The sequence below is a fragment of the Phyllobates terribilis genome, unplaced genomic scaffold, assembly GCF_046119375.1.
Source record: "Phyllobates terribilis strain yellow unplaced genomic scaffold, ASM4611937v1 Scaffold_1__5_contigs__length_1240528914, whole genome shotgun sequence".
Taxonomy (NCBI): Eukaryota; Metazoa; Chordata; class Amphibia; order Anura; family Dendrobatidae; genus Phyllobates; species Phyllobates terribilis.
The window spans coordinates 140,768,789-140,795,723 of record NW_027362761.1 but is presented as its reverse complement, the minus strand read 5'-3'; the positions used below and the strand labels follow the sequence as shown (position 1 = coordinate 140,795,723).

Genomic DNA, 26,935 nt, shown 5'->3' with positions numbered 1-26,935 from the left:
GCCTCCTTGTACTCAGGCTGTTGGGGCTAGATGGCTAAGTATTGTGCGTAATAGGATACGGAAGGTTCCCTGTCCCGCTACATGATTTCTAATTCAATTAAACTTTTTTTTTAATTACTCACCAATACTTATTCCCATGTTACTTTTCTCAAACCCTGGAGATGGGAGAATATTCTCAATGTAGCCATATCGAGGAGGAGAAACAAGAACAAATTGCAAAGCATTGTCATCTGTGTCAGGATCATTGGCATGTAAGTGACGTACAGTAATTGTACATGATTTGCCTTCATCCACAGTAAATATGTCATCTACGTAAGAAAATAAATTAAATAATTTCAGGCAATGATTGCAGATAAAAAGGGTTGTCCATTACTTTTTATTGATAGCCTATCATTATGGTAGGTCATCAATATTAGACATCCAGGACCCCACGGTGATCAGCTGTCCTCGGAGCTGCCGGCGGCTGGAAGTAACCAGTTTCTGAGAAAAACTACACAACTCTGTCAACTGTATAGAAGCATACTGTAAATCCACTCCTATTGAAATGCAGTGCCTTGAAAAAGTATCCATACCGCGTGAACTTTTCTACATGTTTTCACATTACACCCACAAACCTAAAGGTATGTTATTGAGATTTTATGTGATATACCAACACCAAGTAGCAAGTATTTGTGAAGTGTAAAGGAAATGATACATGGATTTCTAAATATTTTAAAATATAAATCTGAAAATTGTGATGTGCATTTGTATTCAGTCCCCTGAGTCAATATTTTGTAGGGCCACCTTTTACTGTAATTACTGCTGTAAGTCTTTTGGGGTATGTCTCTACCAGCTTTGCACATCTAGAAGCTGAAATTTTTGCCCATTTATTTCAAACTAGCTCTGGGTCAGTGAGATTGGATGGAGAAAGTCTGTGCACAGCAATTTTCAAGTCTTGTCACAGATTCTCAATGTGATTTAATTCTAGACTTTGACTGGGCCATTTACACACATGAATATGCTTTTATCTAACAATTCCATTGTAGCTCTGGCAGTATGTTTATCATGCTGTGGGGAAGCTTTTCTTCAGCAGGGACAGGGAAGCTGATCAGAGTAGATGGGAAGACGGATGGAACTAAAATAGGACAATTCTAGAGAAAAACCTGTTAGAGACTGCAAAAGACTTGAGACTGGGGCATAGGTTCACCTTCCAGCAGGACAACGACCCTAAACTTACTGCCAGAGCTACAATGGAGTGTTTAAATCAAAGCATATTCATGTGTTTGAATGGCCCAATCAAAGTCCAGACCTAAATACCTTTTAAGACCCTGCCAATATGAAGAATAAACAATCTGAGATCATGTTTGGCATTTCTTCTGCACACGGCATTCTTGGCCTGCTGTTCAGGGACTGCAGCACACTGAGCGGGGCAGTGCTGCATTTTTCTACACAGCTCGTGCTAACAAGTGTTTCTGTGTAGAGAAAACTGTAATACTGGTCCTTGTGCTTTGCTACCTTCTATTGTGAGGATCAGAGGAAGTCCTAGTTATCGGACCTTCACTAATAAGAAAGTGCTGGCATATCCTAGCAATATGTGACCTGTCTAACTTAAAGGGAAGTTGGCAGCTCCCCAGTCCCTCCTAAGCCGCCAGCATACTTTTATATAAGCCTATACCTGGATTATAAAGTCCTTTAAGTGTCATTCTAAGTCTGAAAAATCAAGCAATCAATCTGACTTACGGTATAGTCTGGTGAGCTTTTGATTTCCCCAGAATAGTCCTGGTTCAGATCTTGTAATCATGTCAAGGTAGTGTGATTAGCATCTATTACACAGGTGACATCTTCATCAAGTGAGCACGACAGTCTACCTTCCTGGTCATGCTCAACTAAGCCGGGTGTAAGCTCGCCAGCTACATCAGCACACCGCACATGCCTAGGTAGGTATTAGTGACACATCCCACTTTGCAGCCATCTGCATTGAAGTTGAATCAGTGTCACCACTGCCACTATGGGCATGAGCATCGTTGCAATGAAGTCAAGGATCATACACCCGACTTCATTACGCATGACCAGTAACACAGAACATGTAGGAGAGATGCAGAGCACTGATGGTGATGTCGCCTATATAGGGCATCAAGATCCGAGGCAGGACGAGTCTGGGGTTACCTTTCAAGGAATGTTCTGATGTTGTTTCATGCTAAGTTGCCAGGGAACTGTGTGCTCCTGAAGATTAAAGGTTCAGACCGGCGGCATGGTCGCGCTACTGGTCCAAACTGAACAAACTCCTAAGCAGCTAACAGAGGCAGCTTTGTTTTTGCCGCATGAAAAAAATGTAGGAGCAGCATCTAAAGCATAGAGCCTACTATTTATGCATGCTCTTTACCTAGGTAACTGACCACTTTGAGACTACAGGGTGGCCGGTAACCTAGGCAATGAGCAGTGCACAATAAAATTAAAAATCCCTTTGTGGGATAGAAAAGATTTTTAAAAAGTGGTAAATTTTAACAAATAATGAAAGTTACCTATTGTAAGTAATGGTGATTTGTTATCCACAGGAAAAACAGTGACATTTAGGTCATACACAGGAAAGGAGTCATGATTAGGCACTAGTGGTTTATCGGGTCCATTAAAGCAACATATGTTGGCATCAGCATCCAATTCAGCATCCGAAATAATGAGGGTTATAATGTCATAGCAAGGCTTCAATCCAATTTCTCCACCTGAAGGATGAAACATGAGCCATGTTAAAATCTAAAGATCCGTATGCTGCGATTCAGATATCTGCTGATCCCTCTTTACCACTGTACATTTAGTATATTTTACAAACGTAGGCAACATTCAGGAGCATATAAAATAGGAAAAAGGAAGAGTAAGGAATTCAAAATGATCAAGCAAAAAGAGGACGAGTTCTCTATGATCAATGTGGTTTTAGACCCATTTAATATTATATATTTTATTGGGGGCTTTGATTTCCTATTTCACACCCTGAATCAAGACCTATCTATATAATATTGAGTTCATACTGGTATGCATGTAGATCACCGCTCCATCAAGAACATCTTTCTGAGAGAACCGGTCAATGGTGACTCCATTCTTCTGAACAATACCCAAGCGGGGCTGCCGTGCAATCATAAACATCAGTTTGGTATCATCGCTATCCTCATCAACAGCATAGATGTAGTCAGTAGAAAGGACCACATCATCTCCCTCTGAACAGTATATTGTTGGTAAGAGGTTGTCCTTCATAACTGGTGGCTCATCATTTACTGGTAAAATCTGCAATAAAAAATGATTAGGTATTTCAGATATTTTATCCATTTTTAGCATTAGCAAATAATGCATAATAACCTCCAGTTTAGCATATTGTACTGTAATTGATAGAATGAATTAACTACAGAACATTGGGGCCAATACATCAAACCTTTGTACCTGAAAACTGTTATACACTTTGAATAGTCGCAAAAATGTTGTGATTTTTTCAGTTTTTACACCAGTCTAAAATTTATCCAACAAAATGGGCAGAGCTCGAGACGGGTGAGGGCTGCATGTCGTGTGGCGACGCCTGCTTGTTAAATTTAACAAAAGTGCTGGCGTTTCTTATGCCAGAAATTTTACTCCAGTCATTGACTGAAGTAATATTTCTTCCGAAGCGCACAGAGGCATACACCACTAATAAAATACACTGAATTCATTAAGTGGTGTGTGCCTCTTCATGAATTCGAGGCGTCTTATTCCTGTACGTCCATTATTAAGGCTGGTGTACAAAACACTAGTCTTAATAAATTGGGGCTACTATGTTTTTCGTGTTTTTATTTCAAACAATTTTATCAAACCTGTCAATGCCAACTCTTCAAGTTACATAATAGTTTGTTTTTGGTTTCAAAAAAAGTTTTGCTCTTAAGTCACAAAAATGAGCTGTAGAGCCCAGACAATTTTTTTGTGATTTAATTGGGTTTTGTGGAGTATACATATGTATAAGACAGGAAGTATAGTGGAGCATGGTTGAACTCCTTATCTATCCTTGTACAGATGTGATACAATTATTTTCTTTTCATAGTGACACCTACCTGTATTTTTAGAAGAAACTGAGCAGAATTGATGCCATCTGTAGCTAAACATTTTATTTCATCCTGTAGGGTCTCTGAACCATCATGCTGGTACCTGGAGTAATGAAAGTAGCAGTTAGTACATTGGTGCATCTAATTTTGGTCCTATTATTCTATGGAAGTTGTTGGGCTGAAATAAAAAATATGTTAAAAAATTCTATAGATTTTTTTCATGATACAATAGCCTGAATACATTTTAGAAATGTATCTTTCCGTAAAAGTGCTGTAAGTGTGGATGGACCCGTTATTTGCAAATTTTTAAGTCTCTTTTATTTTTTGTCCTCCGGTATTCGGTGACATTTTTGAGCCAAATTCTTCAAGATGGCACGAATCAATTTTAAGTAAAATAAAAAATGCTCAAAATTTGTCTTTGTTTTTCGCGACTTATCACATGTACCGCTAATGTGTCAGAAAATTTAAGCTAAAATTTCAGGTGTACATAAAATTGATTCAGAGGGAGAAGGGGGTGGGGTTGGGATGATAGATAGGTTTAGGAGTACAAGAAGTCAGCCACTTTTTACTGAATTAATGGAAAACATCTGGAAACCCTAAACCTCATCCATAATGACAAACATAAAAAAATAGGTAAACCCATATAGAATAGACTTTAAAAAAAAGCTCACATTAAAAAAAGAATATGGTATGGATAAAAAAAGGCAAAAAACACGAGAAAATCTAGACAAAAAAAGGTGCAAATGCAATTTTTGGGCCCCATGTCTTTAAAAACAATGTCCAGAGATGAATAGTTATAGAGCGCTGCTCCCCCACTGCGCCCAGCATTGCACTTTTGAAAGCAATGATAGAAAGGGAAGCCGTCTGCTCCCTCCTCCATCATTCTCTCTCTGCGTCTAACGTCTCAGCGCAGTGGGCGCAATGATGTCACTATTTCGTGCCCGCTGTGCCAAGCAGTGAAGAGCTTCAGAGCGCTCACTGCCGAGATTGGAGCAGTGGGGGAACGAGGAGAGGTGAAGTATTTATTATTTTCAATGTGGGGCCATTATTCTGTATGGAGGACTGTGAGGCCCATTGTACTATATGGAGGACTATGTGGGTCACATTATTCTATATGGATGAGTATGTGGGGCCTATTATACTATTTGGAGGTCTATATGGGGCCCATTATACTATGTGGAGGGCTATGTGGGGATCACAGTTGGGGCATCATACTGTTTTGGGGTAACCATGCTTTGCCGGGGTAATTGAGATGGGGGATACAGTAGGGTCATGATACCGTGTGTGTGGAGGATACTGTGGAGGAATTCAATGTGAGGGTATCATACTTTATTTGGGGGGCACTTTTGTTGGCATCATACTTTATGGGGCAATGAAAGAGCAATCTAGGGGCTTCAATAGGAGGAAAATTACTTTTTGGGCTGGAAAGTAATGAGATATCCTCTTCTGTGACCTCTCCGAATATTACTTTTTTTGGGGGGGGGGCAATTAGAACTTCTGCTATGAGGCCCCATGATTTTTATGTACACCCATGCCCACGAGGAAATACCCATGTGATCTGGCTCTTAATAGCTATTAATTAAAATGTAGTTTATTCGCGGGACAACCCCTTTAAGTTTGTTTCCATATGATGTCTGTAAAGTGCTGTGGAAATTAATGGCGCTATATAAGTGAGTAAATTGAATCAATCAATCAATATGAAAAGGATCATCATTATATTTGATGATAAGGAAAACTTGCTCAATTGTAGACATTTTTTTAATATCAAGGTTGGCCTGCAACTTTGTCCAAGTTTTTAATTTTGGCCCTCTGTGTATTTGAGTTTGACATCCCTATCAGGTCATCCTGATGATGTAGCCTGATGTCATGTTACAATAAGCAGCCATCACAACATTATCTCCAATACTATATGATCTCACATTAATTGGAGATACAGTTTTGACCGATACATGCAAATTAAAGCAATGATTGTAACAATCCTAACCTAACTTTTAACATGCTGAAGTCCATGTAGCTGAATTGTTCTCCCTCATTAACTGGTCTTCCTTCTAGTTGTATTGCGCCATGTAATGGTGTTGTCTGTAGCATGATGTGAAGCTTGTCTTGATAGGTGTCCTTGTCTGTCATACGAATATGGTCCAAAGTCAAAAGATGAGAGCCACCTTCCTCCACACTCAGGTCATATGTGAGTACCTAACACGGTGAGCAATATAAAATAATGAATACATTACAATACTGATGATGTTAACACTGATATCATTGTTACCACATTGTAAAAAGGGGGAAATACATTTAAAAGTCATTCTTAACCCCAGTCCCCCAAAAATGAAAACCATTAATGAAATCATGTAGTTAAATTCTTTATATTATATGTGATCTTTCTCCAAACACAGCTAGGTGTTAAGAAATGTTCAAGCACAATGGGACATTGGACCTGCCCCAAAGTCTCCATTGTTGTCAGCATGACAAGCAGACACACCAAGAAGATTGTCCTACTGGGGACAGCCAAATTCTGGATAACCCATATTTGTATGCAACACAGCTGCCACTTATATTCACTTATTTTTTCCTGTTGCTTTGGTAGCAACATGACATGACAGCTTATTGTCATCTGAAATGGCAGTTACACTTTACAGATAGAAATAAATGCACTACTATATACTACTATAGTTAACTGTGATTACGGAAGATCTGTGTAGGCATTTACCTGAGGAGGCTGATTGTCTACAGGAAGTATTGTGATGTTGAAGCAGATACCATACAATGTACCTCCATGTTGATTTCTGACGGATAAGGTAAAGCCGACATGCAGAACTTCAGAACCTATATCATCCATGGGAGGCATGTATGCAACCTTCATGTGGCTCACTGAATGCTGTAAAACCAAGAGATTCATCATTTCCATGGCAATCTGTTATTGAAAGAAATCCTGCGGACTTGTGGTGCAGTCTGTGCATTATTGTACTACTACAGCACATGACATTGCAGCACTACACATGTTCTCTTCTTGTGTGTTGTCTGGATGTTCATGACTGCATGAGACTGTATTCTGGTTATAGTATAAGTCTCTTTGCCAATATGCATTCTCAGAAAAATGTAAGTATATAGGAACAGAAATTGGATCTTGAGTACAAATCTTCCCATTAGTGATGAGCGAGCGTGCTCGTTTAATCCTTTCGCTTAGCATGCTCTGGTGCTTTCCGAGCATCTTCGGCGTGCTCGTATATTAAGTTCGAGTCCCTGCGTCTGCATGATTTACAGCTGTAAGACAGCCTCAACACATGTGAGGATTCCCTAACAAACAGGCAATCTCTGCATGTGTTGAGGCTGACTAACAGCCATAAATCATGCAGACGCAGCGACTCAAACTTAATATCCAAGCATGCCAAAGATACTCGGAAAGCACCCGAGCGTGCTCAGCGAAAGGATTAAACAAGCATGCTCGCTCATCACTACTTCCCATGAATACTCCCCATGAGTACTTGGGTACAAATCTCCACATGAATACTCTGCATGAGTACTTGGGTACACATCTTCCCATGAACACTCCCCATAAGTACTTGGGTACAAATCTCCACAGGAATACTCTGCATGAGTACTTGGGTACAAATCTTCCCATGAGTACTTGGGTACACATCTTCCCATGAACACTCCCCATGAGTACTTGGGTACAAATCCCCACATGAATACTCCGCATGAGTACTTGGGTACACATCTTCCCATGAATACTCCCCATGAGTACTTGGGTACAAATCCCCACATGAATACTCCTCAAAAGTACTTGGGTACAAATCTTTCCATGAGTACTTGGGTACACATCTTCCCATGAACACTCCCCATGAGTACTTGGATACGAATCCCCACATGAATACTCCCCATGAGTACTTGGGTATAAATCTTGTCATGAATACTCCCCATGATGAGTACTTGGGTACAAATCCCCACATGAATACTTCTCACTAGTACTTGGGTACAAATGAATACTCCCCCATGAAAACTTGGCTACCAAGCCCCCCATGAATAGCTACAATGTCTTTGGTTCACACACAGCATTTTATCCTCAAATGCCACTGCAGCTTTTAATACCATTTCATGAGTCAAAGCCAAAAGTGGATCTAGAGAGAAGAAGTATAAGGCCTTCCTTTATCTTACTCATTCCCTTTGAATCCACTCTTGCCTTTGGCCAAAAAGCTGCATCAAAAGCTGCAATTAAATTTTTCAAGAAAACTCTGTGTGTGAAATTACCATTGTTAAATAAGGTAGTCATCAAGAGACCTCAAAAGTTAAAAAGCACTCAATATTCACCGGTATAAAGTACAAACAGAAGCTATATACCTGTGTGAATGTTGATGTCACGATAGCAGCATGATCCTTTGCAAATTTTGGAATACTGTCTACGAGAACAATCTTCCCAGCATCTAGGTCACTGCACAAAAATTAGTAAATTCATGGTTATCTTACAGTTACTTATATATTTTCACTATTCAGCTTCCATAAATATATAGTGCACAACGTACATTACTAGATTTAATATAAGGTATATCAGTACAATGAGGATAAGGGCCAGCGGAAGCTTTGTTCACACTGGCATCATTTACAAAAGGATGATCCATTCTGAAAATCAGTTTCATTTTTCTCAATGGCGGTTGTTTCTGCATCAAGCACATGGACATCTGCAAGACCTATTCAGACAAAAGGGACATTTCTGTAGCAGATCTGCTGCGTGTGAATATATCCTATTAAATCCCATTGACTTTATTAATGCATAAAATAGTATACCAGATTACTTTGTTTTTATGCCCATCAAGGATCAGAAAACATGACAGATCAGCATGACACCAGTGTGAGTAAAGTGTAAGAGAGGTTTCTGTTATTAGGTAAGATCTTTCCAATACAATAAAGTACACTTACAAGATCTGCATATCTAAAGTTTACTGTTATTTACATCCACTAGAGTCATACAATTTGGATATTTTCAGCTTATTGAAGACCCATTTCCGTTTCAGCATGAGTGTCATGATCTCTGTATGAACACTTATACCTGATCTCTACCATTGAAATCTAGACACATGACCCTGGGCAGATAGTGGGCATATCTCACTCCTGAGCCCACAAGCCAAGAGGAGCTCCTCAGAACATCCATACAAACAATCCTTAGTAAGATTTTGGGGGCCATCAGAATGATTGTAACCTGGATAAAACTAAATTTTGGAGTTCTTGCCTAGAGTTTCAGATTAGTTAAATTTAAAAGATCTGGATACCTTAGGGGACTTTTTCTTCTTAAATTCATATCTTTTTGGCTAAAAATAATTTTGCGATAGGGTTTCATTAAAAATGTTTTGACCATTTGGTTTCTACAGCCTTAGTGTATCACTGTACATAACCGACTGTAGAATACGTTTACAGTGTAATACAGAGTTCCTTCTAACAGAGTTCTGCAAGCCTTAACTATTACTACCAGAGGGGCTGTGCCTGTTTTTGCTCTCAGCTCAATCTGAGAACATGTGGAAGGTGAGTTTTCTAGATCTATTCACTTGGTGTTGGTGCTGTGTGGTGGCCATTGTTGCTGTGATGGTGTGCATGTGGGGTGGTGTGGCCTGGAGTCTAGGGGGCTTTGCCTTGCAGCATGTGTTATTAGTTTTAAACATAATATTAATAAAGTAGTTTTATGTGTATTTTCTGTGAGTTTAATATTTTTCTTATACAATACATTTATCTGCTGATCTGTGAATTTACTAATCATACTAATTTATTTTATTTTTTGATAGATCAGGATTTTACAAATGCAAAAATTCCAAATATGTGCATTTTTTTTTTAATTGTTTTATTTTTAATGGGGAAAAATTTCATATTTTTAAAACCTTTTTTTTTACTTTTAATTGTATTTAGTAGTCCCCTTTGGGGACTTGAGGTAGCAGTGCATTAGCACTGCAATGTATGGCGAAAATCACAATCTTCTATGAATGCCAGCTAAATGCTAGACTCACAGGAGAATTGTCATGACAAACATGGAGGTATTCAGTAGACCCCCAGCTGTCATGGCAACCTATCAGTGCTCTGCAATCACGTCACAGGCGCGCCAATGGGTGTGTGTAATGATGTGCCCCCCTGTCGATGCGTGTTAAATGCCACTGTTAAGGATTGACAGCATCATCTAACATGTTAAAAGCCGTGGGCGGAGCTCAGATCCATCCCTGTCTGTTAGAGGCAGATGAGAGATGCGGGCTCAGCGTGCGAGACTGCATCAAAGTCAGGGACACGACATATGACGTAAATGTACATCATATGTTGTGAAGGGATTAATTGGTAACATATATTTCAGCAAAACAAAAATTGGCCAAAAAGTGTCCATATCCTTTATTTGTTGGCAAGGTATAAATGTATAATAGGTTAGTAAGCAGATATGTCCAAATAGTAGTGTACGATAAGGTCTCATTAATATGGGGACTACCTGGAGGAGGATATTCGGCATGGCGGCTGGGTTACAGCAAAAATGAGTTCTCTTTCTGGAGACTCCGTGTCTATAAAATGTAACTGTTTCTTTGTTATGTAGACCACATCAGTTTCTTTAACAATCAGATGGCGGATGGTTCCAGGGACTTCTTTAGGTAGCTGATCATCCACTGGTGTAATATGTATAATCACAGCCTAGAAACAGAAATGACAAATATTCTAAAATTATATTATTGTGATTCCCAACCTTGTTATGCACAGAGATGTGAATGTTCTAGGATAACCCACCACTTCAATGATTTCTCTACCTTATCTTTAATCTTATGACAGACCCCGGAAGTATAAACCACATACCCTAGGATGATGTAGAACAGCTTAAAGGAAGACTGTCAGGTCCCTCAAATCACCACTATTATCTGTCACAGCCCTATTCCTGTATCCTAATCAAGTCCTTGCTGTCCCCAAACCCTCTCGATGTGTATGGGGCATCTATTCCCCTGGTCCAGCCTGAGGTCCTGTACTCATGTCCCCTCTGTGTGATTGACTTCGTCTTCACTCTCCTTGCTATGTCTTCAGTGCAGTAAAACTTGCACAGGTGATAGAGTCCTGTACTGTAGATATGACAGAAATGAAAGTCCAAACTTGTCTTGGGAGATACACGCCCTGCCGGACCTGTCCAGCCTAACTTGCTAATATAGAGCATCGATATAAAAGTGATGATTGTACTGCACATATCAAAAGTGTTTTGGGACCGAAAGACCTTGTCCCGAATACAGGAGTACGTTTCTGACAGATAATCGTCGTGATTTGGGGAACCTGATAGGTTCCTATTAAGTTAAAATTGGCATAATAGTGGGCACTTTTACTATAATCAGCAGAACCTCAAGCCTTATGGTATTTGTACGAACTAAAGTTGCAAGAATATTTTGAGAATGGTTAAATCAATTCTTACAAATTACACCCATTTTAGTTCAACTTCCATATTCTAGCTCTGGGTTGCAGGTATCTTACTATGTCAAAGATTTATGGAAATATTCTTCAAATCTTTTTTTCAAGCTTTTTGAGAAATATAAGCCATTTTATAGTGTACCCTTAATGTTTACAGATATAACAATCTGTATTGATCATCGTCGTCGTAATTTTCCCACTGTTACTTTAATATCAGACCTCTTCGCATCTTGTGCCACCAGGAATGGAGAGGTGGCTCTACATGCATGGCTTTCTGCTTTTACTCCTATGGGTGCGCCATAAGTACCCTGGCAAGCATTCCTGGCAAAGGTGCAAAAAGTGTCCAAATTTGTTTTCAAACTATGTCCACATACCTGAGGACCGGACAGGTTAGGAGGTGTATGGCTATCGGATAGGATGAATTCAAAGGAATCTTCGAAGATTTCTCCTCCAAGATGTTTATAGTAAATTATGCCATTGAATAAGTCTCTTTGCAGAAAAGTAGTAACAGGATAAGCTTGTCCCAGGAATAAAGAAGCACAGCAATAAATTAAAATGGATAAGTAAAATCACAAAGTCTCATGCACAGAAAACATGATTAGTGATGACAAAAATTCTCCATTAAATGTCACTTGCTTAACCCAGCAGGAAGTACGGCGGCGGCTAAAAATCACTAAAGTTGACAAATCCCCGGGCCTGGATGGGATACACCCGCGAGTACTGCAGGAATTAAGTAACGTCATAGATGGACCATTATTTTTAATATTTAAAGATTCCACAATAACAGGGCCTGTACCACACGACTGGCGTATAGCAAATGTGGTGCCAATATTCAAAAAGGGAACAAAAACCAAACTTGGAAATTATAGGCCAGTAAGCCTCTACTGTGGGTAAAATCCTGGAGGGTTTCCTAAGAGATGCTATACTAGAGTATCTGAAGAAGAATAACCTCATTACCCAATATCAACATGGGTTTACGAGGGACCGTTCCTGTCAGACTAATCTGATCAGCTTTTATGAGGAGGCAAGTTCTGGACTGGACCAAGAAAAAGCAGTGGATGTTGTGTATATGGACTTTTCAATAGCTTTTGATACGGTTCCACACAAAAGGTTGATACATAAAATGAGAATAATGGGGATAGGGGAAAATATATGTATGTGGGTTAAGAACTGGCTCAGAGATAGGAAACAAAGGGTGGTTATTAATGGAAAACACTCAGTTAACAGTGGGGTACCACAGGGGTCAGTATTGGGCCCGCTTCTTTTTAACATATTTATTAATGACCTTGTAGGGGGCATACAGAGTAATATTTCAATATTTGCAGATGACACTAAAATCTGCAGGGTAATCAATACAGAGGAGGACAATTTTATATTACAGGAGGATCTATGTAAACTAGAAGCTTGGGCTAATGGCAAATGAGCTTTAATGGGGATAAATGTAAGGTAATGCACTTGGGCAGAGGAAATAAAATGTATAATTATATGCTTAATTGTAAAACACTGGGAAAAACTGTCACTGAAAAAGACCTGGGTGTATTGGTGGACGACAAGCTCACGTTTAGTGGCCAGTATCAGGCAGCTGCTGCAGAGGCAAATAAAATAATGGGATGCATTAAAAGAGGCATAAATGCTCATGAGGAGAACATAATTTTACCTCTATACAAGTCATTAGTGCGACCACACTTAGAATACTGTGTACAGTTTTGGTCTCCGGTGTATAAGAAAGACATAGCTGAACTAGAGCGGGTGCAGAGAAGAGCGACCAAGGTTATTAGAGGACTGGGGGGTCTGCAATACCAAGACAGGTTATTACACTTGGGGTTATTTACTTTGGAAAAACGAAGGCTTAGGGGTGATCTTATTACTATGTGCAAGTATATAATGGGACAGTACAAAGACCTGTCTACTGATCTTTTTACTCTGAGGCCTGAGACGGGGACAAGGGGGCATCTTCTATGTCTGGAGGAAAGAAGGTTTAATCATAATCACAGACGCGGATTCTTTACTGTAAGAGCAGTGAGACTATGGAACTCTTTGCCGCATGAGGTTGTAATGAGTGATTCACTACAAAAATTTAAGAAGGGCATGGATGCCTTTCTTGAAAAGTATAATATTACAGCTTATATACACTAGATTCCTTGATAGGGCGTGGATCCAGGGAACTAGTCTGATTGTCGTATGGAGTCAGGAAGGAATTTTTTTCCCCAATGTGGAGCTTGGTGTTTGCCATATGTTTTTTTTTTGCCTTCCTCTGGTTCAACATGTTAGGCTATGGGTTGAACTAGATGGACTTAGTCTTCCTTCAACCTTAAGGCTGTGTGCCCACGTAGCGTTTTTCAAGCGTATATGCTGCGGAATTTCCGCAGCGTAAACGCTTGAAAAACGCATGTATATCCGCACCCCATGGTCCCCAATGGCATTCCGCAATGTCAATGCCCATGCTGCGGATTTTTCCGCAGCGTATATGCTGCAGTCAAAAATCCGCAGCATGTTCATTAATTTTGCGGAAGCGCAGCGGAATCAATGTGCGGATGGTACCCAAGTCTGGAGGAGTGGAGACTCTCATCCAGACCTGGGTACCAAAGAACCTGTAAAAAAAAGAATAAAATAAAGTTTATACTTATCTTCTGATGTTTTCCCTCCGTCGCGCTGTTGTCTGAAGGACCTGCCACGTCATTGAGTCATGTGACCCACCACATGACTCAATGACGTCACCGCAGGTCCTGCACACAACAGCGTGAGCCGCTCAAGCCTCCGGACGGGGCAGAGAATGCATCAGAAGGTGAGTATAAACTTTATTTTTTTATTTTTTACCATTCTGAACAAGTTGTCAAGCACTTTTCCAAGTGATGCTTGGAGAAGTGCTTGATAACCCGCATGCGGAAATGCATGCAAAGACGCCTCACAAACGCTTCTACCTGGCGGGAAAACCGCATGTAATATCCGCATGCGATTTTCCCGCCAGGGAGAAGCGTAAAAATATGCTTCAGGTCCGCAACGTGGGCACATAGCCTAAAAACTATGTTACTATGTTACATGGCAGCGCGGTCACAGAATCTCTGCTGCTCCGTACTGCGTGCTGCCATACAGTCAGGGCCGGCGTCAGCACCCGGTGCACCCGGGCAAGTGCCGGGGCCCTGAGCAGGCAGAGGGGCCCACTGGCGGTTGCGCACCCCGCCGGGCTATGGGCGGAGGAGAGCGGTGTCAGCGCCCGCCCTTCTCCCCCGCTTGCTCAGAGCCCCGTCAGTCAGATACTTACCTCTCCCCATGCCGCCGCAGATCCGCTGTCTTCCCGCTCTGCGCTCCCTGTGACGTCTCAGGTCAGAGGGTGCGGTGACGTCTTTCCACAGTGCCCTCCCCCTGAGCCGTCACAGGGAGCGCAGAGCGGAAAGATACCGGCGACGCTGGAGTCCGGACCCGAGCTGCTGCAGCAGGTGAGGAGGAGTGAGGTGATTATTTGATTTTTTTTTTTTATGTATGGAGGCATGGGGCATAATATGGGGGGGGTGACATCCTGCATGGGGCATAATATGGGGGGGTGACATCCTGCATGGGGCATTATAAAGGGGGGGGTGACATCCTGCATGGGGCCTTATAAAGAGAGGGGGGTGACATCCTGCATGGGGCATTATATAGAGAGGGGGGTGACATCCTGCATGGGGCATTATAAAAAGAGGGGGGGTGACATCCTGCATGGGGCATTATAAAGAGAGGGGGGGTGACATCCTGCATGGGGCATTATAAAGAGAGGGGGGGTGACATCCTGCATGGGGCATTATAGAGAGAGGGGGTGACATCTTGCATGGGGCATTATAGAGAGAGGGGGTGACAGCCTGCATGGGGAATTATAGAGAGAGGGGGGGTGACATCCTGCATGGGGCATTATAGAGAGAGGGTGACATCCTGCATGGGGCATTATAGAGAGAGGGGGTGACATCCTGCATGGGGCATTATAGAGAGAGGGGGTGACAGCCTGCATGGGGCCTTATAAAGAGGGGGGGTACATCCTGCATGGGGCATTATAAAGAGAGGGGGGGTGACATCCTGCATGGGGCATTATAAAGAGAGGGGGGGTGACATCCTGCATGGGGCATTATAAAGAGAGGAGGGGTGACATCCTGCATGGGGCATTATAAAGAGAGGGGGGGTGACATCCTGCATGGGGCATTATAGAGAGAGAGGGTGACATCCTGCATGGGATATTACAGAGAGAGGGGGTGACAGCCTGCATGGGGCATTATAGAGAGAGGGGATGACATCCTGCATGGGGCATTATAAAGAGAGGGGGTGACATCCTGCATGGGGCATTATAGAGAGAGGGGGTGACATCCTGCATGGTGCATTATAGAGAGAGGGGGTGACAGCCTGCATGGGGCCTTATAAAGAGGGGGGGGTACATCCTGCATAGGGCATTATAAAGAGAGGGGGGGTGACATCCTGCATGGGGCATTATAAAGAGGAGGGGTGACAGCCGGCATGTGTCATTATAAGGGGTGGGAACAGCCTGCATAGTGCTTTATGTGGGGGGAACAGCCTGCATGGAGCATTATAGGGGGGGGGGACAGCCTGTATGGGGCATTATGTGGGGGGTAACAGCCTGCATGGAGCATTATAAGGGGGGGGACAGCCTGTATGGGGCATTATGTGGGGCGTAACAGCCTGCATGGAGCATTATATGGGGGCCAGTATCCTGTATGGAGCGTTATAAGGGGACCAGTATCCTGTATGGAGCGTTATATGGGGGCCAGTATCCTGTATGGAGCTTTATAAGGGGACCAGTATCCTGTGTGGAGCCTTATATGGGGGCCAGTATTCCGTATGGAGCCTTATAGGGAGGCCAGTATTCAGTATGAAGCCTTATATGGGGGCCAGTATTCCGTATGGAGCCTTATATGGGGGCCAGTATTCCGTATGGAGCCTTATATGGGGGCCAGTATTCCGTATGGAGCCTTATATGGGGGCCAGTATTCCGTATGGAGCCTTATATGGGAGCCAGTATTCCGTATGGAGCCTTATATGGGGGCCAGTATTCCGTATGGGGCCTTATATGGGGGACAGTATCCTGTATGGAGCGTTATATGGGGGCCAGTATTCCGTATGGAGCCTTATATGGGGGCCAGTATTCCGTATGGAGCCTTATATGGGGGCCAGTATTCCGTATGGAGCCTTATATGGGGGCCAGTATTCCGTATGGGGCCTTATATGGGGGACAGTATCCTGTATGGAGCATTATATGGGGGCCAGTATTCTGTATGGAGCGTTATATGGGGGACAGTATTCTGTATGTAGCGTTATATGGGGGCCAGTATTCCGTATGGGGCCTTATATGGGGACCAGTATCCTGTATGGAGCGTTATATGGGGGCCAGTATCCTGTATGGAGCGTTATATGGGGGACAGTATCCTGTATGGAGCGTTATATGGGGGCCAGTATTCTGTATGGAGCGTTATATGGGGGCCAGTATCCTGTATGGAGCGTTATATGGGGGCCAGTATTCTGTATGGAGCGATTCGCCGGTTTCTGAGCTATTGTGGAACTTACAATAGATATCGCTCATGTAAGAAGTGAAATCTTTGGCATTGTACTATATATATATATATATATATATATATATATATATATATATTGTCTGCGGTATCTCTGCATCATGAATCGTGGTATGTGTTAAAGGGGCCCACTGAGACTCTTTCGCCCGGGGCCCAGAAAAACCTGGAGCCGGCCCTGCATACAGTGCTTGGTAGGGCACCTTATTGTAGAATTACAAAGAAAGAAGAGGCTTACGCTCAGGAACATGAGTCCTGAATCTAAATTTTACATATTATACTCTTATAATGAATCACTAGACAGGGATTCCAGGCATAGCTTTCCCTCTCCTAGAGCTTCCCTGACAAAAAATACATAAATAATGTAATACCCACAAGTGAATCACAATGTATCCAGCTTGGTTTAGAGGGATTTTGCTATATATATATATATATATATATATATATATATATATATATATATATATATATATATATTATTTATTTATTTCATGCTATATACAGTATAGTAAAGTGCTATGGGTAAAACAAGCAATGTCATTTCAAGTACTACCTAAGGCATTCTGTCCTGGTTTCTTCATGATGCTCCCAGCCGCTGATTGTGTAGTGATATTGAAGCGAATATAATCATCGCTGGAGTCCATGTCGGAGGCACACAGCATTGAGCCTTGAATGAGAACAGTCTGTCCTTCCAGGAGTTCAATGACTGTGTTGGTGATGAGAAAAGGAGGGCTGTCATCTTTAGGAAGGATGTTAATTGGGAACTTGTGTCGAATGCTATGACGTCCATCAAATATTCTGAATACGACAAAGTCTTTGGTGGTATCACTGTCATCATGGTGATAGCAGACAGCACCATCCTGTATGTCTTTAATGGTGAACATAAATCCTTTTCCTCCTGGTTGCAGAACAACAGATCTCGGTATTAGTAAAACTTCAAAAAGTTTATGTTTGTTTCAATAAAGTTGTTATACCATGATAGAGCACAATGAATCCTATTTGACTTTACATGAACAGGAATGAATAAATTATTTGTCAAAATTGGAAGGTACAGCTGTAACTTCAATCTTGAAAGTAGCCCTGAGAAATTCCCAACAGGGCTCAGGGCTGTGTTATTCAGCCATCATCTGCCTCTAACATACACGCATGGAGCTAAGCTTCAGCCGCTCTGTTAACCTGTTAAATGACGATGTCAATGTATGACAGGGATCGCGCTGTTCTAATCGCCCATCAGTGTGACTGTGATGCCATTGCGGGGTGCCGATGGATTGCAGTTACACCCAGGGTACTCCTGAATACCCTCATGCCTGTCATGATGGTACTCCTTTGAAAGCCAACCTATGGCTGGGATTTTTGTTATATAAAGCAATACTATACTATGGTATTGTGTTATCTGCATACATTAATACTTTAGTATTGCTGCATATATCACAAGCAATCAGGCTAAACTATTGGAGGTTGCTGATTACAAGAGGATCTCAAATTCTGTCGCTGATAACCATGTTCCCCTGGGAAGAGTCAGTACACGGCAATAATCATCAGATGGTTGGTTGGTCCCAACGAAATCAGCAGGATCTTCTGATATCCATCTAATCTGAATGGCCACCCACTCTAAGAAAAAACAGTGTCACACCTGTCCACAGGTTGTGTGTTGTGTTACAAATCAATCCCATTCACTTCTGGGGCCGAGTTGTAATACCAGACTCAAGCTATGCACAGATGTGGTTGGTTTCCAGAACGTTTTTCTTTTTCTGAAAATCTCTTTAAATGGAACCTGTCATGTAAAAAAATGCTATTAACCTGCAGAATTGGGGATGATCTGCAGCTTAATAGCATTCTAAAGCCCTGTGGCTGCCGCACTGAAAGCCCTGGTACTGGGAGGAAATGAAGTGTATTCCTCCCTGGAGCCTCCGGTCACAGAGGCGCGGCCAGAGAGGCTTGAGTCACCGCCCAGTACATAGTGAACAGCAACTGTAACCACATCCCGCATTGACGGACAGCCGGCTGAACAGTGCATCAGTACAGAGCTGGCTGCCAGTCAGTGCCGGGGCGTGGTTACAGCCTCCACTCACTATGTACTGAGAGGTGACTGAAGCCGCGCCGGCAGCACCCCTATGACTGAAAGCCAGAGGCTGCTGGGGGCTCTCAGTGCAGCATCTGAACAACTTTAGAACGCTATTAACCTGCAAATTAACCCTTTATCTGCAGGTTAATAGCATTGTATTACATGATAGGATAACTTTAGATAGATCACCTTACACCTGCTATTTCATAACTATGTGCAAATTAACTGTATATTAATGCACAAATTTTGTTTTTTAACCATACGTAGATTTCACGTATGTAGAAGGAAAAGTCTAGTATGCAGACTCATGCTGCTCAATAATGTCGGATCGCACATCATTGCTTCCAGATTTGTTAATGTCCACTGCCATTTGTCAAAGTTCCATACCAATTTATGTAACTTATTTGTGTAAAGGCTGAGCCACATAAAATACAAGATTTTCCCTAATCTCTCAATTTTTCAGTTGAACGATTTGTTCCAGGCCTGTGAAAATTCAATTTATTCTGAATATTTAATAGTCAGAGGATTACGGGCTATCAACTTCAATCTGACATCTAGGTGGATTTACAAGTCTGCTATTTAGAGGTTTAGCAGAATTAAATAAGGTGACTTCTAACCTCTCCAGTGATCAAGGGGCTTAGAAGGTAGTGCAGTCCTGTGCTTCAGCTCAAAAGACAGTAAGAGTGTCATATTCTCCGTGTGGAATTTAGGAGATAATGTGACTTACAAGTCTTAAATATTAGATGTTTTAAAAGTGAATTGCTTTTCCGGAATGGAGTAAGAGACTATGAAATACTGAAAAAGCAATGGCAGGTGTGCTCCAAGATAGGACAACCAGCTGTCCTGGCAGTCCTATGCTTCTAAAGTAAGTAGGAGGCTTAGCTATGGTGCTATGGTTCTTTACATCATTCAGATATGGGTATGGCTAGGACTGAGGTTATGTGTGTATCTTCCAATTGACCTTTTATATATGTTCTATTTGCAGCTTTAATTAACAAACATTATTTGCAATAGAAAAACTTGAATCCAAGAAACCCATTTGTAGACAGAGCAAAGTATTGGTTTCTTTTTACGCACATAAAAGTTCAGCCTAGCCAAGCATTCATATGGTTTCAAAGGTGAGAGTGGAGAAAGCTGGTAAAAGGGTCAGGTGGGAAAATTCATACATACATGCAAATTCATCATCTCCCTTGACATACTAGGCTCCCATACACATTAGACTTTTGCCTAATTTCGTTGATATCAGCAGGTTTGACCAACTTTAATCTAATGTATATGGGCACCTTTAGATAGATCACCTCCGTAGTAATCAATCACAGTGATTACATGCCTATTGGGCACAGCACAGCACCAGACAACATAAAGGGAGACCAGCAGGGATGTGTTTAGTGGCACATCTGGAGTGACAGGCAGAGATGAGAGGATCCATCCACAAAGGATCAACTTTGAGTTGAATTTCCTGAAGTTCACAGGTCCCTGTGAATTTGATCACTTTGTGATTCAATTCGCGAGGATCAAGAAAAAAAAACATGTTTGGCGCCATTACACACACTGCTGAAAGATCAGCAAGCGGGCTAATGACATATTGGTTTTGCATAGTCATGCAGTTTACTCATTAAAGGGAATCTGTCAGTAGGTTTTTGCTATGTAATTTGAGGACACCATGAAGTACTTATTAGGATGTGTGCTGTTGTTTCCATATAATTAAGATTTTTCTACCAGGAGATTATCCCTGCCAGAACTGGTGCTGGCATGAGCCCTGATGCCACCACGTCCTCTCCTCTGATAAGCAGCTCGCTGTCTATAGCCTATGTACATAAAAGCTATGGTGTGGGCGGGATTCGCTTTCTCAACTCTGCTGCACCCTACATCTAAAAGCTCTGCTTGTGTCAGAACTGCTGCACCCAGTAAACTAGTAATATATCATTGGATTCAGGGTCTCTTTTCCTGCATTATGCTTCTCTCAGATGACGTAGCAAAAACCTGCTGACAGATTTCCTTTAATGCCCTACAGGTATGACATTGTAGTGGGTGGTAGCGCAGCCTATCAAGAGGGCTACCATTGCCAGTATAAAACATGGGTGCCAGCCAGGAAACACCATTTTATTTTTGTACAGTGTAGATAGAAGGTCACAGTGGAAAGCTCATTACTAGTGTTGAGCATTCCGATACTGTAATATCGGGTATCGACCGATATTTGCGGTATCGGAGTTCCGATACTGAGTTCCGATACTTTTACAATATCGAATACCGGAATCGGAAGTTCCCATAATGCCTGCGCTCTGCAGTGTCTCTGAAGGATGACAAGCTGGATGGCAGCGCTCAGCTGCGATCTAGCCTGTCATCAGAATGCCATCCCAGCGTGAGAGAATTCTCCTGATTGTTTAAAAGTCGGCGGGCGGTAAAAAGCCGCCGGCTTTTAAACAATCACACAGCCCCATACTGCTTCCCCGCAGCCTCCCACCCCGATCCTTCGCTCCCCTCGCCACCTCACATCCCGATCGTAAGTTAGGACCGGGCGGGGAGCACAGCACCAAGGAGCGGGGAGCGAAGGACCCGGGCGGGGAAGCCGACAGTGAAAAGACTTCACCGCGGCTTTCCCGTTCTGTGCTGCGCTCTCCCGCCGGTTATTTCAAATGAACAGCTGAGGTATCAGGTGATGCTGATCAGCTGTTCATTTGAAGTAGCCGCGGTGCCCTCAGAGGGTTCATGTGAGTTCATGCTTGACTGCATTGCATGAACTCACATGAACTTTCCCACGGCCGCACAGGTCAGCCTCACCTCCCAGACGATCAGACCGGTCATGATTGGTGTGTGCGCGGTGTCTGAGCGATGTCTGCGGGTGTGTGCGTGCAGGCAGACATAGGCCGATGTGACACTACTACTCTCATCGGCCTATGTCTGTCCCCCGTCCACTCGTGCCAGCAGGATCAGCTCGATGGGAGCAGTAGTTCCCATCAGCCTGATCCTGCTATTTAAATTGCCCTACTGTGTCCCCAATAAATTTTAAATACATTTCATTGCTGGCCAGTGGTTACCTAAAATAAATTAGTTTATACATTACCTGTCCCTGCCGATCGCCACCTAAAATAAAGTAAAAAATAAAAAACTACACCTATACTCACCTAGACACCTAATTCCCCGAAGCCATCGATCTCCTGTAATAAAATATAAAATAATAAACCACAACCTTATCCTTACCCCTCCGTAGTAGTCCACGAGTGTCCCACGATGATCTCCAGTTTAGAGCAGCCACATAGAATGTGACCGCTCTGAACCGCTGCCGCCACTAGAATGACGGGGCCGTAAAGCAGCCGGGTCATTGCATGAGCGGGTTCGCCGGAGTTCAGGCAGCGCTGCTCCGGTTAGCTCCTTTATGGCCCTGCTATACCGTGAGAAATTCCCACAGTACAGCAGTGCCGTAAAGGAGGTCTCCGGAGCTGCGCTGACTGAATGCACTCCGGACGTGACAGCTGTGCATGGGAGATCAGCGCAGGAACGTGGACAGGTAACTATTTTTTTTTTGTAAACTAAGAATTAAATAAAATTGTGTGTTTTATTTCAAATAAAAAATTTTTTTCTGGGTATAGTGTGTTTTTTTCTTTTTAACACTTTGTAGGTTAGTAATGGGGGTGTCTTATAGATGCCCATCATTACTAACCTGGGCTTCATGGCAGCTGGCGCTGACATGAACCCCACCACTATTACCCCACTGCCACCGCACCAGGGCAGCGTGGAAGAGCGAGGCTAAGTGCCAGAATTGGCGCATCCTATGGATGCGCCATTTCTGGGGCGGCTGACGGCTGGTGTTTCTAGCCTGGGAGGGGGCCAATATTCATGGTACCCTTGCTGGGCTATTAATATCAGCCCCCAGCTGTCTGCCTAGCCTTTGCTAGCTATTAAAATAGGGGGGACCCCACGTCATTTTTTTTGGGGGGTCTCCCATTTTAATAGCTAGTAAAGGCTAGGTATTCAGCTGGGGGCTGATATTAGTAGCCTGGGAAGCTCCGTGGGTATTACCCCCTTCCCAGGCTTCAAACATCTGCCCCAGCTGTCTGCTTAACCTCCGCTAGAGACTAAAATTATGGGGGATCCCACGCCAATTTTTTTTTTTTAATAAATCCTTTATTTTAACACTAAATGACACTTGAGGGGTTAATAAAGATGCAGTCCCTAAATTATTATTTATTTTTTAATTAATTTTTCCCAAAAAATTTTACGTGGGCTTTGCCATATTTTTGTATGCCAGCCAGGTACAGCATCCAAGAACGGGCTGCCCCCAACTCCCAGCTGCCTATTTGTACCTGGCCGGACACAACAATATAGGGAAGCCCTTTTTTTTTAATTATTTCATGAAATAATTAAAAAAAAATTGACGTGGGGCTTCGCACTATATTTGTGTCCAGCCAGGTACAGCAGGCAGGAACGGGCTGCCCCCAACCACCAGCTGCCTATTTGTACCTGGCCGGACACAACAATATAGGGAAGCCCTTTTTTTAATTATTTCATGAATTTCATGAAATAATTAAAAAAAAAAAAATACGTGGGGCTTCGCCCTATTTTTGTGTCCAGCCAGGTACAACTAGGCAGCTGGGGGCTGGAATCTGCAGCGCAGGGAGGCCCAAGCTTTCTGGCCCCCACCCACTGCAAATTGCAGTCCGCAGCCACCCCGGAAAATGGCGTGTTCATAGAAGCGCCATCTTCTGGCGCTGTACCCAACTCATCCAGGGCCCTGGTGCGGTGGCTCACTGGGTAATAAAGGGGTTAGGGCCAGCTTGGTATTATCAGCTGGCCCTAAGCCCGAAATTCATGGGGTCACGCCAATATTAGACATGACCGCCATGAATTTCTAGTAAAGTATTTAAAAAAAACACAACACCCAGAATAAAGTCCTTTAATTGAAATAAACACACAATTCTTTATTGTTCTAAATTAAACCATACCTACCATCACTCCCATTCCAGCTGAAGCCAACGATCTGCTGCAATAAAAGAAAAATAATAAAGCAACCTCATCCTTACCTTTCCATGGTTCCCACGACAGCTTCAGCTCTGCTACATCGAGATGACAGGCTGGACCGCAGCAGAACGCTGCCATCCAGCCTGTCATCCCACAGACACTGAGAAGCGCAGGCATGCTTGCGCTCCTCAGTGTCAGGCTGTGACGGCATCCAGATGAGCCGAGGTCATGTCCAATGAACTCGGCTCACCTCATGCACGTCACTGACAGCGTGGGAACATTCTCCTGCACTCAGCGCTTCAGCGTGAGAATTTTCCCACGCTGTCAGTGACGTGAATGAGGTGAGGTCATGTCCAATGAACTCAGCTCACCTCATGCACGTCACTGACAGCGTGGCTGCCATCCAGCCTGTCATCCCGCAGACACTGAGAAGTGCAGGCATGTTTGCGCTCTGCAGTGTCTGGCTGTGACGGCATCCAGATGAGCCGAGTCTCTCACGATCACCGCATACGCAGGAGAATTCTCCCACGCTGTCAGTGACGTGCATGAGGTGAGCTGAGTTCATTGTCGGCTCATCTGGATGCCATCACAGCCAGACACTGCAGAGCGCAAGCATGCCTGCGCTCCTCAGTGTCTGCGGGATGACAGGCTGGATGGCAGCCTGTCATCCCTGGAAAGGTAAGGATGATGTTGCTTTATTATTTTATTTTTATTGCAGCAGATCGTTGGCTTCAGCTGGAATGGGCTGATGGTAAGTATGGTTTAATTTAGAACAATAAAGAATTGTGTATTTATTTCAATTAAAAGGACTATATTCTGGGTGTTTATGTTTTTTTAACTTTCACTATGGGGTTAGTAATGGGGGTGTCTTATAGATGCCTCTCCATTACTAACCTGGGCTTGATGTCAGCTGGCATTATAAGCTGACATCAACCCCAGCCCTATTACCCCACTGCCACCGCTACAGGGCAGTGGGAAGAGCGAGGCCAAGTGCCAGAATTGGCGCATCCTATGGATGCGCCATTTCTGGAGCGGCTGACGGCTGGTGTTTCTAGCCTGGGAGGGGGCCAATATTCATGGCACCCTTCCTGGGCTATTAATATCAGCCCCCAGCTGTCAGCCTAGCCTTTGCTAGCTATTAAAATAGGGGGGACCCCATGTCATTTTTTTTGGGGGGGTCCCCCATTTTAATAGCTAGTAAAGGCTAGGTATTCAGCTGGGGGCTGATATTAGTAGCCTGGGAAGCTCCGTGGGTATTACCCCCTTCCCAGGCTTCAAACATCTGCCCCAGCCGCCTGCTTAACCTCCGCTAGAGCCTAAAATTACGGGGAACCCCACGCCAATTTTTTTTTTAATAAATCCTTTATTTTAACACTAAATGACAAGTACAGCAACCAACACTATCACTGTACTTATTATATATGTGACTGACATGTTTCTATCTATCTATCTATCTATCTATCTAATCTATGTGTGATGCTCTATTCTTTCTGTTTTAAATTGTCGGGTACCGCTGCTGAATTGCCGGCCGGCTTTTTTAAAGAGACGGTGCATGAAAACACTAATATTTTTTTAAATAAATCCTTTACACTAAATGACAAGTACAGTAACCAACACTGTCACTGTACTTCTTATATATGTGACTGACATGTTTCTATCTATCTAATCTATGTGTGATTCTCTATTCTTTCTGTTCTAAATTGTCGGGTACCGCTGCTGAATTGCCGGCCGGCTTTTTAAAGAGACGGTGCATGAAAACACTAATATTTTTTTAAATAACTCCTTTACACTAAATGACAAGTACAGTAACCAACACTGTCACTGTACTTCTTATATATGTGACTGACATGTTTCTGTCTATCTAATCTATGTGTGAAACTCTATTCTTTCTGTTCTAAATTGTCGGGTACCGGTATATGCCGCTGGTGAATTGCCGGCTTTTCATGTTTCACTGTGAGCACTGTTCCCATCGATTTGGGCAACCAACTCCCCCAATACATTCTACATTATTGTTAGTTGTTTTCCTTCATGTAGAATTAACCTACAAGGAAAGAAAGGGTTTATTTTCATTCCGATATTTGTGTCCCAATGACTTGCATTGGTTTCCGGTATCGGAATAGGCGATATCCGATACTTTTTGGGTATCGGCCCGATCCATTCCAATCTGATATTTCCTGATATCGGAAGGTATCGCTCAACACTACTCATTACAAATAGGGATAGAAAAAGGCTTAATCTAATTGTGGTTCACTACTTCATTGGTACATTACATTGAAAATGGAAGTGGACATATCACTGGTGCAACCTTTGAAGCCACACAGGGGCCCAAGAGGTAAGGGGGCACATTTCTACCTCCAAAGTAGGTGGGACTTTGCATTATGAAGAACTATTGGATTGGAAAAGGCCCATATACTGTTATTGCACAGGGGCCCTTTTCTGTCTGTGTCCACCAGTGGATTCAAGTGAAATATAGAGAATTCCTATAGCTGTGTAGTCACTCAGTGTGACTGAATTTATTCATCTGTGATTTACTACAGTAACAGCCCTTTAGGAAAAGGCTTTTTCTTTATTCTTCACACTGTAAACAAGAAGGGCAATATTGAAACCCTCCGTTTTTTCTCTCTCTCTCATGGCTTTTCGGTATTGCGATTCATAAGGAATTTATTCAAAGCAAAATTTTTTGAAAATGTAGTGAACCCAGCAAGTTCAAATTTCAAAAGATCCATTCATCTCTAGTGGCAGGGGATTAGAAGGTAAATATATAATAAATTAAGCCATACGGAGGAATATTATTTTTTTTATGAAGCAAGGATAGCCCCTTCTATATGAGACATCAGCACATAACAGTACACAGGTAATTCACTTTCGGCTACCTAGGCTCATAAAGCGAAAATGTAACTAGTTTTCATAGGCGACTGGTATATCTT

At 42.7% G+C, this 26,935-nt stretch overlaps 1 protein-coding gene across 3 annotated transcripts in view; it reads right to left on the bottom strand.

Annotated features, from left to right (window-relative positions):
• Window positions 1-26,935, bottom strand: part of FREM1 (FRAS1 related extracellular matrix 1) — a 261,719-nt gene that overhangs the window by 124,760 nt on the left and 110,024 nt on the right. For 2 of the 3 annotated variants that reach the window (XM_073667881.1, XM_073667873.1), the window contains exons 9-18: window positions 17,538-17,882; window positions 11,813-11,955; window positions 10,489-10,685; window positions 8,373-8,463; window positions 6,745-6,912; window positions 6,022-6,230; window positions 4,047-4,140; window positions 3,003-3,255; window positions 2,502-2,699; window positions 123-308 (exon numbers count right to left, since the gene is read on the bottom strand). In XM_073667881.1, coding sequence (XP_073523982.1) covers window positions 123-308; window positions 2,502-2,699; window positions 3,003-3,255; window positions 4,047-4,140; window positions 6,022-6,230; window positions 6,745-6,912; window positions 8,373-8,463; window positions 10,489-10,685; window positions 11,813-11,955; window positions 17,538-17,882 — 1,884 coding nt within the window. Of the gene's footprint in view, window positions 1-122; window positions 309-2,501; window positions 2,700-3,002; window positions 3,256-4,046; window positions 4,141-6,021; window positions 6,231-6,744; window positions 6,913-8,372; window positions 8,464-10,488; window positions 10,686-11,812; window positions 11,956-17,537; window positions 17,883-26,935 lie in introns of those variants that run through there. The other variant, XR_012299496.1, reaches the window with a different exon arrangement.